This window comes from Mastigoproctus giganteus, chromosome 1, assembly GCF_048544385.1.
Source record: "Mastigoproctus giganteus isolate SK-2022 chromosome 1, ASM4854438v1, whole genome shotgun sequence".
Lineage (NCBI taxonomy): Eukaryota > Metazoa > Arthropoda > Arachnida > Uropygi > Thelyphonidae > Mastigoproctus > Mastigoproctus giganteus.
This window is the reverse complement of record NC_143575.1, coordinates 137134045-137150922: the sequence shown is the minus strand read 5'-3', so window position 1 is coordinate 137150922 and position 16878 is coordinate 137134045. Positions and strand designations below refer to the sequence as shown.

Sequence of the window (16878 nt, the reverse complement as noted above, 5' to 3'; positions counted from 1 at the left end):
CTTCCTAAAATGAGGACTGCAGACCTGTACACAGTACTCAAGGTATGGCCTAACCATTGCCTTATACAAAGGGATAATCACCTCCTTGTCTCTGCTAGCAAAATTCCTATATAAAATTGACAAAACTTCATAAGCTGCTCTGATTGCCCGTCTGCACTGCTCAGAGAACTTCATATCTGACTGCACAATTACCCCCAAGGTCTTTTTCATTCTCAACCTCCTAGACTGTAATACCACACACTTGGTATTTTTCTCATAAGATACTGCTACCCACATGCAGTACTTTGAATTTGTCAAAGTTAAACTTCAGTTGCCACTTTTCAGCCCATCTGCCTAACTTTTCTACAACATTACTGTCTTTACTGTCATTAACAACCCTGCAAACATTTGTATCATCTCCAAACTTGATCATTAAGCCTGATACCGTCATTAATATCATTCATAAATACACAAAGCAACAATGGGCCCAGCACCGAACCCTGGGGGACTCCAGTAATAACATTAATCCACCTAGAGCATGTCTTCTCCCACTCAACCATCCCTTTATCGATTGCAGCAACTTGCCCTTAATGCCATACTGCTCCAATTTGTACTGAAGTCTTCCATGTGCAACAGTATCGAAAGCTTTTCTGAAATCCAAGTATATGATATCAAAATTATTTTTTGCATCCAGTTCCTTTGTGACCACATTATAGTATGTAATGAAATTGGTCAGACAAGACTTCCCCTTAACAAATCCATGCTGTGTCTGAACTATTATTACTGCTTTATCTGAACTGCAGTCTTTGCTAGGTGATCCTGTATTACCTCTTTAATCAGTGACTCCATTATTTTCCCTTGAACAGAAGTAAAATTAACAGGTCTATAATTATTTGTGTCACCCTTTGTGAATTGTGGATATAATTTGCACAGCTCCACTCCAGTCCATGGGGATCTCCCTTGAATCTAAGGATGCTCTCATAATTACAGCTAAGGGTTTTCTTACTTCCCTTGCTACCTCCTTAAATATAACTGGACAGATTCCATCTGCCTCAGGTGTGTTTTTTATGTTTACTTCAACAATTTCTCCTCCACTTTGTTCTCAGTTGTTACAAAATCACTGGGCTCCATATTAGAATTTGATAAACTTCTGGCTTTCCTCTCCTTGAATAACTCCTCATGCATGAACGTAGATGCAAAATACTCATCAGTTTATCAGCTACTTGAGCAGGCTCATCAACAGTCAAACTATCTATGTTAAGGGGACCAATCTGATTCATTTCCTTCCTTCTAGAGTTTACATAAGTAAAGAACTCTTTGCTGTTTTTCTTTACATTCTTTGCCAAAGTTTTCTGGTAATCTGCTTTCACCTGCCTAACCTCCTTTGTGACTTCAAAACAAACTAGATTATATCTTCCGTAAGCTTCTGTGTCACCTGATAATTATATGCTTCCCATGCATTTTTCTTCTCTGCCACGAACCTCATTAATTCATCTGACACCCATTTAGGCCTCAACCTTAAATGGTATTTCTTAGTTGGTATGAAAAGTCTAGTAGTCTCCAAAATCAAGTCCCTGAAGGCTTCCCATTTAGAATTCACCATTGGTATTGGTAACATCATCAGTTGATCCCACTGTGCAGAATTTAAAACTGACTGAGACCACTTTAGTCACCTTTATGAAAACAAAAACACTTCTCTTTACATTTGATGGTAGTTACATCTTTAAGGAAATCCCACATCAGTACATTATGATCACTGTCACCTAAGGGTTCTTTTATCTGCAAATTCTTAATGCATGAATAATCACTGCTAATAATCAGATCAAGAGTACTACTTCTGGTTGCCCCTTGAATGTGTTACTGTAGAAAACAATCCTCCAATAAATCCAAAACGTTTGCCAGCATGTGAGTGACCAACTCACAAGTTCCAGTCAATAATCAGGAAAGTTAAAATCTCCCATTAGAAGACATTCTGATTTATTGGCCCACTATTTCTCTGCACAACTGTTAGGTGTACTCATCAGAGTCATTAGGCCTATACCACACTTCTACTCTCATTTTCCCTTTCATATTGTTTATGTCACACAAAATAGACTCAACATTGCACTGCCTTCCCAGAAGCTATTGAAATCCTCAGCAACTTGCTCTCTAGGTTGCAGCTCATTACAACAGAAGCAGTGCAAGAATCACTTCTGCCTCTTCCTGAGGCTACTGTTAATCTTTTAATCTGTGAATCCCCACAACCTAGCAGTTTTCCAATCCACCTAACACTGCCTCAATAGCATCAGCAAATATTCTTGCACCCTTTCTATTTAAGTGTATCCCATCCCTGTAGAAGCAGTCTCTTCTGTTAGCAAGCACAGACTAAAAGATGAAAAAAAAATCTCCCTGTGAGCCTCGCACAATCTCTAAAGGACCGAACTGATTGACAAGTTCTCATCATATACTCCCTCCTATCGTATTTCGGCAGAATTGCAGACATTTTCAAATTTAACCCTAACTCGTGACTTTTTTTCAGCACTGAATTGTACTTTTTAAATAAATCTGCAGATCTTGTACTCTTAAGGTCATTTGTGCCAATATGTACAATAATATCACCTTTTATGTCCTTAAAAGATGTTATCTGTCCTAAAATGCCATCAACTATCGCCCCTTGCAGACATACCCCTGTTCCTGTTCCACCTATCCTTTTTGCATAATATATTTTCTGTCTCCCAGACAACAGGGTCACCAACAATAGCTAGCTCCTATGGGAACTGCCAATTCTACCTTTCAGATTGCCACTGTGTTGCCAAGCTGAGAGCTTGATGGGTCCCCCATTGTAATACCTTCGAGTGCACCTCAAACTCTCATAGATGCCCATCATAATGCTCAGTTGGTGCCTAATTTCTGCACTTATCACACACCACAAAGACATTCTCCTTGGCTAGATTATGTTCTGTTCTAGAAAGGTCTGCAAACATTTCACACTTCACACATTTTTTTAAACCGTGATGCTTTGGAGGATCGTCCCCTTCGGTTCTCCACCGAGCCACAACATTCCTGTTATTTTGTGCCCATTGCTTTTCTGCTCTAGTCTGGGTCATGATTAAGAAACTTAATAAATTTTACTGATTAATTGTTAATACTATCCTAATCTAAAAATTTTCTAATACAGTGCTACATATTTCGCTATCTCCTTTTACGTTAAACCTTATGCTATGAAGTTTGGGATATACGTATTCTATTCAGTATCATACAATGGAAAAGGCAACGTATAATGGGTGGCAAGATACGAACGGTAAAATCTACCGACATGTCTTAACCAAGTATTAACTTTTAAAATCACTATCTAAATTCGCTATAAACCACAGAACTTGACTAGATCTATAAAGCTAATTAAACAAAATAATTTATTATAACCATTAAGTCAATAAAACACCTAAATATAAATAAAAACTTAGCATTTTCCAAAACTGCAAAATTCTTGGCCAGCAAGTGGATAACCTCATACCCAAGTCTTTCCACTTCTTATTCCAGTAATTTAAAACTCTCTGGCAAAAATGAAACTTCGACACTAAGCATGATATACCTTCATCAATATCATTGATAAATATACAAAACAACAGAGGACCCAACACCGAACCCTGTGGGACTCCACTAATAACAGTACTCCATGAAGAGCAGCACCCATTAATTACCACCCTCTGTCTTCTCCCACTAAAACCATCCTTTTATCCATTGTAGCAACATACCCTTAATACCATTCTGCTCCAATTTGTACAATAGTCTTCCATTTGCAACAGTGTCAAAAGCTTTCCTGAAATCCAAATATGATATCAAAATTATTTTTTGCATCCGGTTCCTTTGTAGCTACATCATAATATCCTATCAAATTTGTCAGACAAGACTCTCCCTTAAACCCATGCTGTGTCTGAATTATTGCTGCAGTCTTGTCTAGATGATCCTGAAATGCATCTTTAACCAGTGACTCCATTATTTTACCCGGAACAGAAGTTAAACTAACTGGTCTGTAATTACTCGTGTCACCCTTCGATCCCCCTTTGTGAATTTGGGGATACATTTGCACATCTCAAGTCCATGGGGACTTCCCCAGAGTCCAAGGATGCTCTATTAATTAGGGCTAAAGGTTTGCTTAGTTGCTTTGCCGCCTCTTTTAATATAACTGGATAGATCCCATCCACCCCAGGTGCCTTTCTTATGTTTAACTTCAACAATTTCTCCTCCACTTTGCTCTCAGTTACTGCAAAATCATTAAGCACCCTGCTACAATTTGATAACCTTCAGCCATTTTCAAACCTTAATAACTCCTCATATGTGAAAGTAGATGCAAAATATTCATTCAGTTTGTTTGCTATCTGAGAAGGATCATCAACAGTCGAACCATCGATATCAAGTGGACCAATCAGATTCATCCCCTTCCTTTTAGTTTATATAAGTAAAGAAATCCTTGCTGTTTTTCTTAGCATCTTTTGCCAAAGATTTCTCATAATCTGCCTTCGCCTGCCTAACCTCATTTGTGACCTGATTACAGCGTAGCTTATATCTGCCATAGGTTTCTGAGTCACTTGATAATTTACATGCATCCCATGCATTTTTCTTCTCTGTCACAAATCTCATCGGCGCCTCCGTAGCCAGGTGGGAAGGAGCAGCAGTGCGTTGCACACGATTAGACGGGGATTGGACTTCTTGATTAGACGGGGGTTCAAGCCCGTCACCACCAAATACGGAGGATGCGGAGAGGTCAGGGAATGACCACCGCATATCCTTGGAGCAATATGGTCTTAGTTGCTAATGCTCCTATTAGTTCATTTGATAACTATTTAGGCCTAAACCTTGAACAATAATTTTTAATAGGTATGAAACTTTTAGTAGCTTCCACGATTAATTCCTTGAATGCTTCCCACTTAGAATTTACTGTTGGAAACATCGTCAGTTGATCCCACTGTACAGAATTTAAAAACTGTCTGAGACCACTGTACTCACCTTTACAGAAGCAAAAACCCTTTCCTTTACCCCTGATGGTAATTAAATCTTTAAGTAAATCCCACATCAGTACACTGTGATCACTGCCACCTAGTGGTTCCTTTATCTGCAAATTCTTAATACACGAATGATCACATCACTGCTGATAACCAGATCAAGAATATTACCTTCTCTGGTTGCCTCTCGAACATGCTGCTGCAGAAAACAATCATCCAATAAATCCACAAAAGTCTTACTAGTATGTGAGTGACCAACCCACAAGTTCCGGTCTATATCTGGGAAGTTAAAATCCCAGATTATTATACATCCTGATTTACTAAACCACTCTATTTCTCTGTACAATTGTTCATTGTATTCATTAGGCCTATAACACACTCCTACTCTTATTTTTGCTTTCGCAGTGCTTATGTCACACCAAACTGACTCAACAGTGCACTGTTCATCTATATCAACTGGATGCACTTCTTTTGATTTTATTTTTTTCTTAATTAACAGCATAACACCTCCTCCCTTCCTATCCTATCTATCCTTTCTGTGCACATTGTACTCCCCAAATTCCAATTCTGCATTCCTAATATCAATGTGACACCACGTCTCTGATATCCCAACAATATCTGCTTTTGATGTCTTGACCAACACCTCAAATTCATCAAATTTATTTACTATACTTCTAGCATTGGTATACATGCAAACATACATGCACCTATTCCTATTCCTAGTTACCCTAACACATCCCATATACCCACCTGTTTCACGATGACTGCCATCAGTCCCTGAAAACCCCCAGCACCCCTCGCTCCAGGTCGCTACTTATTCTAATAGAAGTTGTGCAAGAATCACCTTCACCTCTGCCTGTGGCTACTTTTAACCTTTTAGTCTGTGAATCCCCCCCAAGCCAACAGTTTTCTGACCCACCTAACACTGCCTCAATAGCATCAGCAAATATTCTTGCACCCTTTCTATTTAAATGCATCCCATCCCTGTAGAAGCAGTCTTTCCTGTTAACAAGCACAGACCATGCTGAAACAAATTTACCCCTTGAGCCTTGCACATTTCCTCCAGGGCCGCATTGATTGACAAGGCTCTCATCATGTACTCCCTCCTATCGTGTCTGGGCCGAATTGCAGACACTTTAATATTTAATCCTATTTCACGACTTTTTTGCAACATTGACCTGTACTTTTTACGTAAATCTGCAGATCTCCTACTCTTAATGTCATTGGTGCCAACGTGTACAACAATATCACCTTTTGTGCCCTTAAAAGATGATATATGCTTTACAATGTCATCAACTTTTGCCCCAATGCAAATATCATGCCACTTTGTGCCCATTGCTTTGCTGCTCTGGTCTGGGGCATGATATTTTAAATTAATAAGATCAATAAATTGAATTAATTAATTGTCAATACTAAGCTATCTAATAGAATCCTAAATGCAGCGATGCATATTACGCTATATAATTATACGTTAGAGCTGCCTAGTTATCACAATTAAAAATTTGAATTCCCTACTACTCTATACAAAAACATTGGCTGCAAGATTCGAACGAAATAATGGTTTTACGTATATTAAGTAGTAATCTACAAAAACTCTTTATCTAAATTAAAAATAAAAATAACCAGCGTAACAATAACCATAAGACAACGTATAAAGTACAATATAAAATAACAATTAACTAAATAAAAAGTCCTTTAACTCCATTTCAAGCTTTGTTTCATGTGTGCTAAAAGTTAAAGAGCCACAGTTACATGCTCAAAGAGTCGCATGTGGCTCTTTGAGCATGATCATTGAATAGAACAAAAGGTTATTGAATGGAACAAAATGTAGCTCTTACAAACAAAGGCTTAAATTTTGCAAATTACAGTGTCAGGAGACTAGGCACCTGCAAGGTGATCTGATTGAGATGTATAAGGACTTGAATGGTTTGAGAAAATTCAATGCTGATGGGATTCTTCCTCTTGCCCAGATTAATCAATTGAGGGGACATAAATTCAAATTGAGAAAAGACAGTTGTAGAATAGATATGCAGAAATTTGCCTTTAACCAGTGGGTGGTTGATTTCTGGAACAAACTACCATCTGTCATTGTAGAAGTGGACATGTAAATAAATTCAAGGCAGAACTAGAAAAGGATTTGGAGCGAATGGATGGACGAAATGGAAAGGGTCTTTTTTTTTTTTTTTTTTTTTTGACTGATTCTGAGTTTGCTTTCTTGCATTGACTGAGCTTGCTTTCTTGCATCATATGCCTCTGCTAATGCTAATCTTATTGTTGGTTCCCTGGTTATAAGAATTGTTTTTTGCAAGGTCAAAGGTGATAACAAGATGACTGCTAGTAGTAGCATATTCATGAGCATGCCAATTGGAAATAAGATCACTGAATGAAGGTGTGATGAGGGTAACATCAATGTTTGTTTCACCCGCAGTAGAGCAATAAGAAAATGGTTGATCAGGTAGGTTCATAATTTCCAATGCAAATGAAGATATCAGTTCCTCCAGGCTGGCCGACCGGGCTAGCCGGGTAAGTAAAGTCCCTGCCTGACAACCCAATGGTAGTGGGTTCGAATCCCGCCTCGGGCTTGGATCAGAGTACTAAAAAAACCTTGAGAGGTGCATTATGGCCACAGAAGCCGATGCACCAACAACTAACTAAAAAACAAACAAACAAACATCCTCCAGGATGTGTCCTCTGAAGTCTGTAAAGGGGTGAAACCAAGCAACAGATTTCCCATTTTAGGGCAATAAGGACTCTCCTACCCACAAGGAGATTAAGTGATAGTGGGTGCCCAAATCACTCTATGGCAGATGTGGTACAGAAATTGCACTATCCCCTTTGACAGTATCAAGAGTGTATCAGGGAATAAGCCATTTCTGGAACAACAATTTCATCATGGACAGTGCTGTGGGCAGAGAAAGGTCATGGATGAACTTAGCTGTCAACATCTGTCTCGCATTGTTTCAGCCAATCAGAGAGCGACAGTGGCACAAATCATCACAGATTTCAATGGGGAGGTGCCAGAAACATCTCCACCAAGACCATAAGGCGATCATTAGCCGCAATACGTTATGGGAGCCACAGACCTACCAGAGTCCCATTGCTAACACCCCGACACAGGACTCTATGCCTCAACTGGGTGAAATAACACTGTATGACATTAAAGAGCAAAACAAAAAGAGAAAATTGAAAAAAATAGACTGTTAATTTTTTTATTTAAAAGATGCTACATTCACAGTATGCCTAAAGAGCGATGTCACTGAACTCAACAGAGTTCATCCCACTCTTGTAGCATAGTTTTATAAAATAGGAAAAACAAAGCATACAAAAAAAAACAAAAATATGGACTATTTGAAGATTTCACATTTTAGCTAAACACGCCAAATAATACAGAATAGCTGATATTGCAGCATTGCTATGGTCCCAAGAATGTTGGTCTATCAGATTTCTATACTCTCACACACACACACACACACACACACACACACACACACACACACACACACACACACACACACACACACACACACACACACACACACACTTCTGTATATGCCAAATTTATCATCTATCTTCTGCAATGCTTTCCATAATTAGACCCAATTACCTAGACAAGAAACTACTATCATATAAACAGACAAATGCTAGGTATATATAAAAAAATATTAGGAAACCAAAAATTTTCTTTTATTACCTTTATCACCCATAAAGCCTTTAAGCCCTAGGATTCCTGGATAGCCTTTTTCCCCTTTCAAACCTGGGAGTGAAAATCCTGGTTCACCAGGTTCACCTTTTACTCCTGGAGGACCTCTAAAGCCAGGTAATCCTTCATTTCCAAACAATCCGGGTTCACCATAATCACCCTAAAAGATTATCATTTCTTTTTAAAGGTAAGTACAATAGAGTCAAAGAGTTCTGGATAAGGTAAAGTAAGTATAAGTTATGGTCAAAGATTTTCTGATTTCAACATACCAAGATTTAATGCCTGTAACATACCAAGATTTAACGCCTTGTAGCTACTGACAACCTTGCTAAATACTTCTCGGCCATCACAGTGGTCTTTGCTAGAGCATTTGACCATCTGTAGGGGCCCAGCATCCTTCAAAGGCTAAGACGCTCCAACATACCTCAAAACCTTTACATATGTATCTCTTCTTACCTTGACCAAAGAAAGGCCATGATCTCTGCCACAGAACCATTGTGTCAAGAGACTGGTCACTAGGGACCAGAAGAAGAGTCCATCATCTTGGATGAGTTCCTTGGGATGGATCACAGGTGCACTGAGTCCTCTGCATTCAACAGCAAAGATTTCTTTACTTATATAAACTCTAAAAGGAAGGGGATGAATCTGATTGGTCCACTTGATATCGATGGTTCGACTGTTGATGATCTTGCTCAGATAACAAACAAACTGAATGCGTATTTGGCCTCTACATTCACACATGAGTTATTAAGGTTTGAAAATGGCAGAAGGTTATCAAATTGTAGCAGGGTGCTTAATGATTTTGTAATAACTGAGAGCAAAGTGGAGGAGAAATTGTTGAAGTTAAGCATAAGAAAGGCACCTGGGGTGGATGAGATCTATCCAGTTATATTAAAGGATGCAGCAAAGCAACTAAGCAAACCCTTAGCCATAATTATGAGAGCATCCTTGGACTATCTAGACAAGACTGCAGCAATAATGCAGACGCAGCATGGGTTTGTTAAGGGAAAGTCTTGTCTGACAAATTTGATAAGATATTATGATGTGGTTACAAAGGAACTGAATGCAAAAAATAATTTTGATATCATATACTGTGATTTCAGGAAAGGTTTTGACACTGTTGCGCATGGAAGACTACTGTACAAATTGGAGCAGAATGCTATTAAGGGTAAGTTGCTACAATGCATAAAAGGATGGTTGAGGGGGAGAAGACAGAGGGTGGTAATCAATGGGCTGCTGCTCTTTGTGGACTAATGTCATTAGTGGAGTCCCACAGGGTTCGGTGTTGGGTCCTCTGTTGTTTTGTATATTTATCAATGACATTGATGAAGGTATATCAGGCTTAGTGTTGAAGATTGGAGATGATACAAAGGTTGGCAGGGTTGTTAATGACAGTAATGGCAGTGTGCTACTGCAACAGGATCTAGATAATTTGGGCAGATGGGCTAAGAAGTGGCAACTGAAGTTTAACCTTGACAAATCCAAAGTACTGCATATGAGTAGAAATAACCCCAGAGAAACATACCAACTGTGTGGTACTACACTTAAGGTGGAAGACAATGAAAAAGACCTGGGAGTAATGGTGCTTGGTTTTTTTGGTTTTTTTTTTTTTTTTTTAGGAGCATTAGCAACTAAGGCCATATTGCTCCGGGATATGCGGTGGTCATTCCCTGAATGACCTTTCCGCATCCTCCGTATTTGGTGGTGACGGGCTCGAACCCCGGTCTAATCAAGAAGCGTGTGCTACGCACTGCTGCTCCTTCCCACCTGGCTACGGAGGCGCACGGGAGTAATGGTGCAGTCAGATATGAAGTTTTCTGAGCAATGTAGACAGGCTGCTAGGGTAGGTCATGGGATGTTGTCAATGATATACAAAAATTTTGCTAGCAGGTAAAAGGTGATTGTCCCTCTGTATAAGGCAGTGGTCAGGTCATGCCTTGAATACCGTGTACAGGTCTGGAGGCCTCATTTTGGGAAGGATGTAGCTTTGCTTGAGCATGTACAGAGTAGGGCAACAAGATTGGTGAGGGGAATGAAGGGATCGTCTTACCAAGCGAGGCTTAAGTTCTGCAAATTGCAGCGGCTGGAGACTAGGCACCTGCAAAGTGATCTGATTGAGGTGTATAAGGCCTTGAATGGGTTGAACACCCTGAATTCTGATGGGATTCTTCCACTTGTTCAGACTACAAACCTAAGGGAGCATAAATTCAAATTGAGGAAAGACAGATGTAGAATAGATGTGTGGAAATTTGCCTTTAGCCAGTGGGTGGTTAATTGCTGGAACAAACTTCCATCTGTCATTGTGGAAGTTGATAGGTTAAATAAATTTAAGGAGGAATTGAACAAACATTTAGAGGGAATTGTTTTGTAATTTTTTTTTTTTTTTGGCTGATACTGCAGAAGCTCATACACTTGCTTTCTTGAATCACATGCCACTACTACTACTTCCAATGATCTGATTTTGGTGGCCCATACCGACTCCAAGTCTTTGCCAGAGGACTGCACAAACTTACTGTCTTCACTAAACTCCAGACTTGGCCAGCAACCCCAGACCATATCTGGTGAAAAAGCTACATCAATCTTGTTTAAAAGATCTCTCCAGTTAACCAGACTTCCTACAATCAAAATAGCCAATGACCTATCAGACTCTGCCCAAAGAAAAAAATACCTGGGTATCATACTTCACATGAAACCCACGTTCTTTCCACACCTTGATTATATTTCAACCAAAATCAGGAAATACACACCAATGATTGAAATAATTAGCAGGATAGACTGGAACCATAAACACAGAGCACTGGTATTAATATACAACTCCATCTTCTTGCCCACTGTTTCTTATGAAGCCTCACTATGGTGTACAAGAACCAACATAACAAGACAAAGCTTGATTCCATTCAAAGAGCCATGCTCCTCCCAGTTACCAGGGCATCACATGTGAGTATGCCAGCCCTTCAGGACCTAGATGCATTCATGCCCCTATACCTTGAGGTGATTAAGAGAGTTCTCTTCCACAACTTAAAGAAAGGAACATCAACAGAAATCCTTGACTTCCATATTGACTTGGCATATGATCCTAAGGCAAGGCACAAGCATATTACTGACAAACTCCTTGGCGTTTGTCTGTAATATGCTTTTCACATTCAGAATCTGGCAAAACTCCTGGATCAATACCACCAAAGGCACAATACTATCAGACCTCTCCTTCCTGGTTCACACTGAGACTTCAAGTAACCTTCATTCTCGCTGAACACGGTCGTTTCAAACAAAAACTAATCAGCTTAGGGATAGAGCAGGATTCCTATTCCACTTTCGGTGAACCTGAGACTTGGGATCATATGATGTACACTTGCCTACTTTATAACAACTTCAGAATTAAACTCATAACCAAAATCCAAACTAATCTCCAACACCAGGAACACCTCTACCTCAGGAACAAGAGCTGTTACCTTGCCATCACTGAACCTGCACAGTCAACATACCAAATGAGACATATGATAAAGCGAAGAAACACCCAATTAACAGGTACACTTTCAAACATGATCAGCTACTGTCACTACTCTTCTTCCTAAAACCCTAATGTGGCTGAGACCTCTGGCAGCACTCCACTGGAATGAAGCATTGCCCTACTATGGAGAAGACTCTCTCTAGCACTGCACTTGCTGAGTAGGATGTATGCTTTTGCAATTACTAATGACCTCGCACAGATTGTTCATTTCTACAGCAGAATACCAGACAATCAAAACCAAACAGCCAACACGTTTGATCTTTTTCTCAAAAACAACCCTTCAAAGTACATGGTCAAAGTGAGTGGTCCTTTAGGCACCTCAGATCACAACTTGATGATTGTTTCTTCTCCAATGGAGTCTTTATCTCATGGCTATTCTGAACCTCGTGTTGCTTGGCATTACAAGAATGCAAAATGGGATGACTTGTGAGATCTCTTTTCTTCTTTTCCTTGGTCGGATTACTGTTTCCAAACTTCTGATGTCAACGTTTGCTCAGATCGTGTCAGTGAAATTATTCTTGTTGGAATGGAATCCTTTATCCCACACTCCACTTTAAAATCTCGTCCTTTTCACTTTCTTATTCCAAAGGTGTTTTTCCTTCTGCTTGGAAATTTGCTCATATCCAGCCAGTTCCTAAAATGGGTGACAAATCCCTCCCATCCAATTATCGTCCCACTGCAATTACTTCTACTCTTTCTAAAGTAGTGGTTGTTGTTGTTGATTTGGTAGTTGTTGGCGCATCGGCTTCTGTGGCCATATTGCACCTCCCAAGGTTTTTGCAGTACTTTGATCCAAGCCTGAGGCGGGAATCGAACCCGCGACCTTTGGGTTGCCGAGCAGGTACTTTACCCACTCGGCTAGCCCGGTCGGCTCTAAAGTAGTGGAGACATCAATTAACCACCAACTCTTCAACTATCTAGAAACCTTCCATCTGATCAATGATCATCAGTATAGATTCTGCCAGTGTCGATCCACTGGTGATATTCTGGCTTATATTACCCATTTATGGACAAATTCAATGGAAAAGTTCGGTGAAACACAAGCAGTTGCTCTTGACATCTCAAAGGCTTTCAATTGTGTTTGGCATAAAGGTCTTCTAAACAAGCTTCCATCTTATGGTTTGTAATTGGTTATTCAGTTTTCACTCTGACCACTCACTGAGGGTGATGGCAGATGGCTCTCTGTCTTCTAACTTCTCCACTAATGCTAGTGTTCCCCAAGGTTCAGTTCTTTCTCCTCACACTTTTCCTCTTGTATATTAATGACCTTCTTCGATTGACCGGAAATCCTATCCATAGTTTTGCTGATAATAGCACATTGCATTCCACTTTCCAGTTTGAGAAACCTTGCCCTGCTGAATCAGTTTCAACTTCTCAAATATCCACTATTCCTTAAATTCCTTAAATGCTGTTCTCCATGTAATTCTCCAGTGGGGCAAAGACAACTTAGTTGACTTCAATCCTTCTAAAACTGAGTCCTGTCTTATATCAAGCAAAAAGGATTCTTCTGCTCCTATGCTTATCTTTGGTGACACTCTGATTACTAGGCAAGATGATATATCTCTTTTAGGGATTACCCTGACTTCTAATCTCGCTTGGCACAAGCACATTACAAATATTGCTTCCTCTGCATCTAAAAAACTTGGTTTTCTCTTTCACTCTTTGCATTACCTTTCCTCGAAACAGCTGTTCACTGTGTACAAATTGCAAATCCACCCTACCGTGGAATATTGTTTCCACATCTAGGGGCGGTGCCCCCAAAATCTCTCTCAGACTTTTAGATTCCATTCAGAAGAGGGCAGTTAGGTTAATTAATAATTCATCTACAGAATCTCTCCACTCTCTGTCTCATAGACATACTGTTTCCTGCATGCCTTTTCTACAGATATTTTCATGGGCACTGTTCCTCTGAATTGGCTTCTATAAGTCCCACTCTCTCCCTCTCTCTCTCTTTCTCTCTCTCTCTCTCTCTCTTTCAAAACAGTCCGAACGTGTGTTGCCACCACCCAACATCCATTTACTCTCCAACTTCAAACTCACAGAACCAACTTTTCATCTTCCTCATTTATTCATTCGACTGGCGTTTTCTGGAACAACCTTCCTTCATACGTATTTCCTGAAAATTACAGTCTGCAGAAGTTTAAGTCTAATGTCAACAAATATCTTCTTTCATCTTCTCAACCTCTAACCCATGCATGGTACTAAGTACTATAGGTTCTAATACCTCTCGTGTTTGGGGTTTTCATTAAAAAAAAAAAAAAAGAATGGGACATACCCAAGCCCCTGAGATAGGATTTTCCACTTTCCCCTCCTAGGAAAAGATTATCTGCAGACCCTCTTGGGGTAGGATTACTTGCAAACTCCTTTCTGGAGTAGGATTTTGTAGGGTTACTCGCTGAATACTTAATGTGGAGAGCTTCAGCAGCCCTGCCAACTGACAAACAGCACTCAACTTTTCAGGTCTTCAGACCTGCGTTCCCTTGAATTGGGTGGGATCCGCAACCCAGGGATTACTTCGCCCTTTCACCCTCTACTGGAGGATGGTTCTTTCTTCATCCTTATTTTTCCCCTATGTCACTCCCACTCTACTCCACCACTCACTTTTTTTTTTTAAACTTGGCCTCTATCAGGAAGATCAGGTAACTTCGGCAGAGCTAGCCTGAGAACTACGGTTGTTGTTGTTGTTGGGGTGAAATTTAAAGCAAAAGGGCTACTAACTATTGCCAAATTGTACCTGTTACCTTGGATTGTTGATCAATATATGAAAGGAAATAGGTCTATAAGTGACTGTAAATGTTGATAATTTTTAGGTAAGTAAAAAGTTCTGATAAACTAGCATCATCTCCAAGTATATGGGTTAGTTGCAGAGGTTTTTATAAGTTAAGCAGCGATCTGAAACATGCAATTCTAGCCGAATAGTATTGTGCACACTCAATGAGTATATGCTTAATAGTAAGTAGGGAACTGCAATGCAAGCAAAGTGGGGGATCTTCTCCTAACAGTAAAAATAGGTGTGTTGAATACATATGGCCAATTTGTGCTTTTACAAGCACACCCTCTTCATGCCTGTTTAGTTAGAAACTGGTGCAGCCGTGGATTCCTTTTTATTTCAAGAAGCTTGTAATCTGTCTGGGTATGCCACATTCAGACCACATATTCTCATTACATATTCATTGTGATTGGGTTGTAATGAGAATAAGAAACTGGGATGCAATCAAAGCAAGCGGGGTGCTTTACTGCTTCATCTGCTCACTCATTTCCTGGAATTCCAACGTGACTGGTATTCAACAAAACTTGACATTCAGCTTATTTTCATTGAGGTGACATAACCGAGATATGATTTGTGTGCAAAGTGAACGGGAATTTTGTGATTTATTCTGTAGAGATGTTTATATGACTTTGGTATTTAAAATATCATTAAGTAGATTTAAAGCCACTTTGATTGCATAGAGTTCAGCTTGGATGCAGTTTAAAAACACTACATTCAAGTGATAACTGGACAAAGATAGTGTATAATGCTATTTGTAATGTGGCTCCGGGAGTTCCCCCAACTGCACGTTAAGTACGATGAATACAAAACTCTGTAAAGGCCAGGTTTATGTTGGTTATGTTGTTCATCAATCCTCTTAGCCTGGGGGCTAGTGTTTTCACACAGAAACCTCGTTTACCATAAAGTGCCACGAGGAGGTAGGTCGGGCAGTAGGGAGTATGAAGCACTGGCATGGCAAACCCTGTGGTTGCCAAAGCTGCAGACAGGTAGAGCCCAGTAAAAAAAAAATGAAAGGTAAAAGGTAGAAGTAGGGAGATAGGAAGTGGGAAGGGGTTAAAGTGATAGGGAGAAAAAGGGGAGCAGTAGTGAATAAGAAACTTCTCTCCCCCTTTAAACCTACCTGTTTTAAAGGGTGGACCCCCAAGGTCATGATGCCCATCCTGCTCTGAGGATGGGAGGTGTTAGTTGGCAGTGTGGTGACCCACCAGGCAAAGGGGGAGAATGCCACCTAGGTTGGGGGGAAGAGAGAGAACAACCAACCCAGGTGATAGGAGTAAAGGATCATAGGGAAAGGGATCCCTATGTATTGCTGTGTTCCACACTGGCCAGGGTTAATTCCTGCTGAACCAGTGTCAGCATCCCACACCATGCTGGGTAGGTAGCCATAGCATGGTGTCTGCTTGGATGGGCAGAGAACTGACCATACTGGTCTATATGTCCACCAGTGGATCCAGGGTGTGTGGGGGGGGATAGGCAATTTTTCCACTCATAATCTTCATTTTTTTTTTAACACATCCATCCTCTTTCTCACACCAGGAGGAATGCAATGGTATATAGTGTGACTTAATATACTAAAACCTAATAACTAATTTTAAGTAAAGATAGATTGAAAGAAATAAGACTAAGGGTGTAATTAGAATCAAAATTATTTAGTTGTTTTACACATGTTATTTAGCTGTTACGTTGTTTCGCACCCCCATCAAAATTATTTAGTTGTTTTACACATGTTATTTAGCTGTTACGTTGTTTCGCACCCCCATACACATTCTCAGTCATCCTTCTGGCATTTATTTCATTTATCCATCCCTTTCTTTCTGCACTCCCCTGGCACTCCAACTTACTGTTATTTTCAGTTAAAGTGCAGTCCCAGCTGCTTCAATTCTTGCAGGCCTGGGGGAAAGTGCAGTGTGTGCATTGGTGCTGTTAGTATTGAGTTCAA

General features: G+C 40.0%; 1 protein-coding gene across 1 annotated transcript in view; it reads right to left on the bottom strand.

Moving 5' to 3' along the window:
• LOC150091155 (uncharacterized) overlaps positions 1-16878 on the bottom strand; it is a 1391089-nt gene that overhangs the window by 645958 nt on the left and 728253 nt on the right. Inside the window, exon 21 of the mRNA XM_090374518.1 lies at positions 8653-8821. Within this exon, the coding sequence (XP_090230644.1) occupies positions 8653-8821 (169 nt within the window). The remainder of the gene's footprint in view (positions 1-8652; positions 8822-16878) is intronic.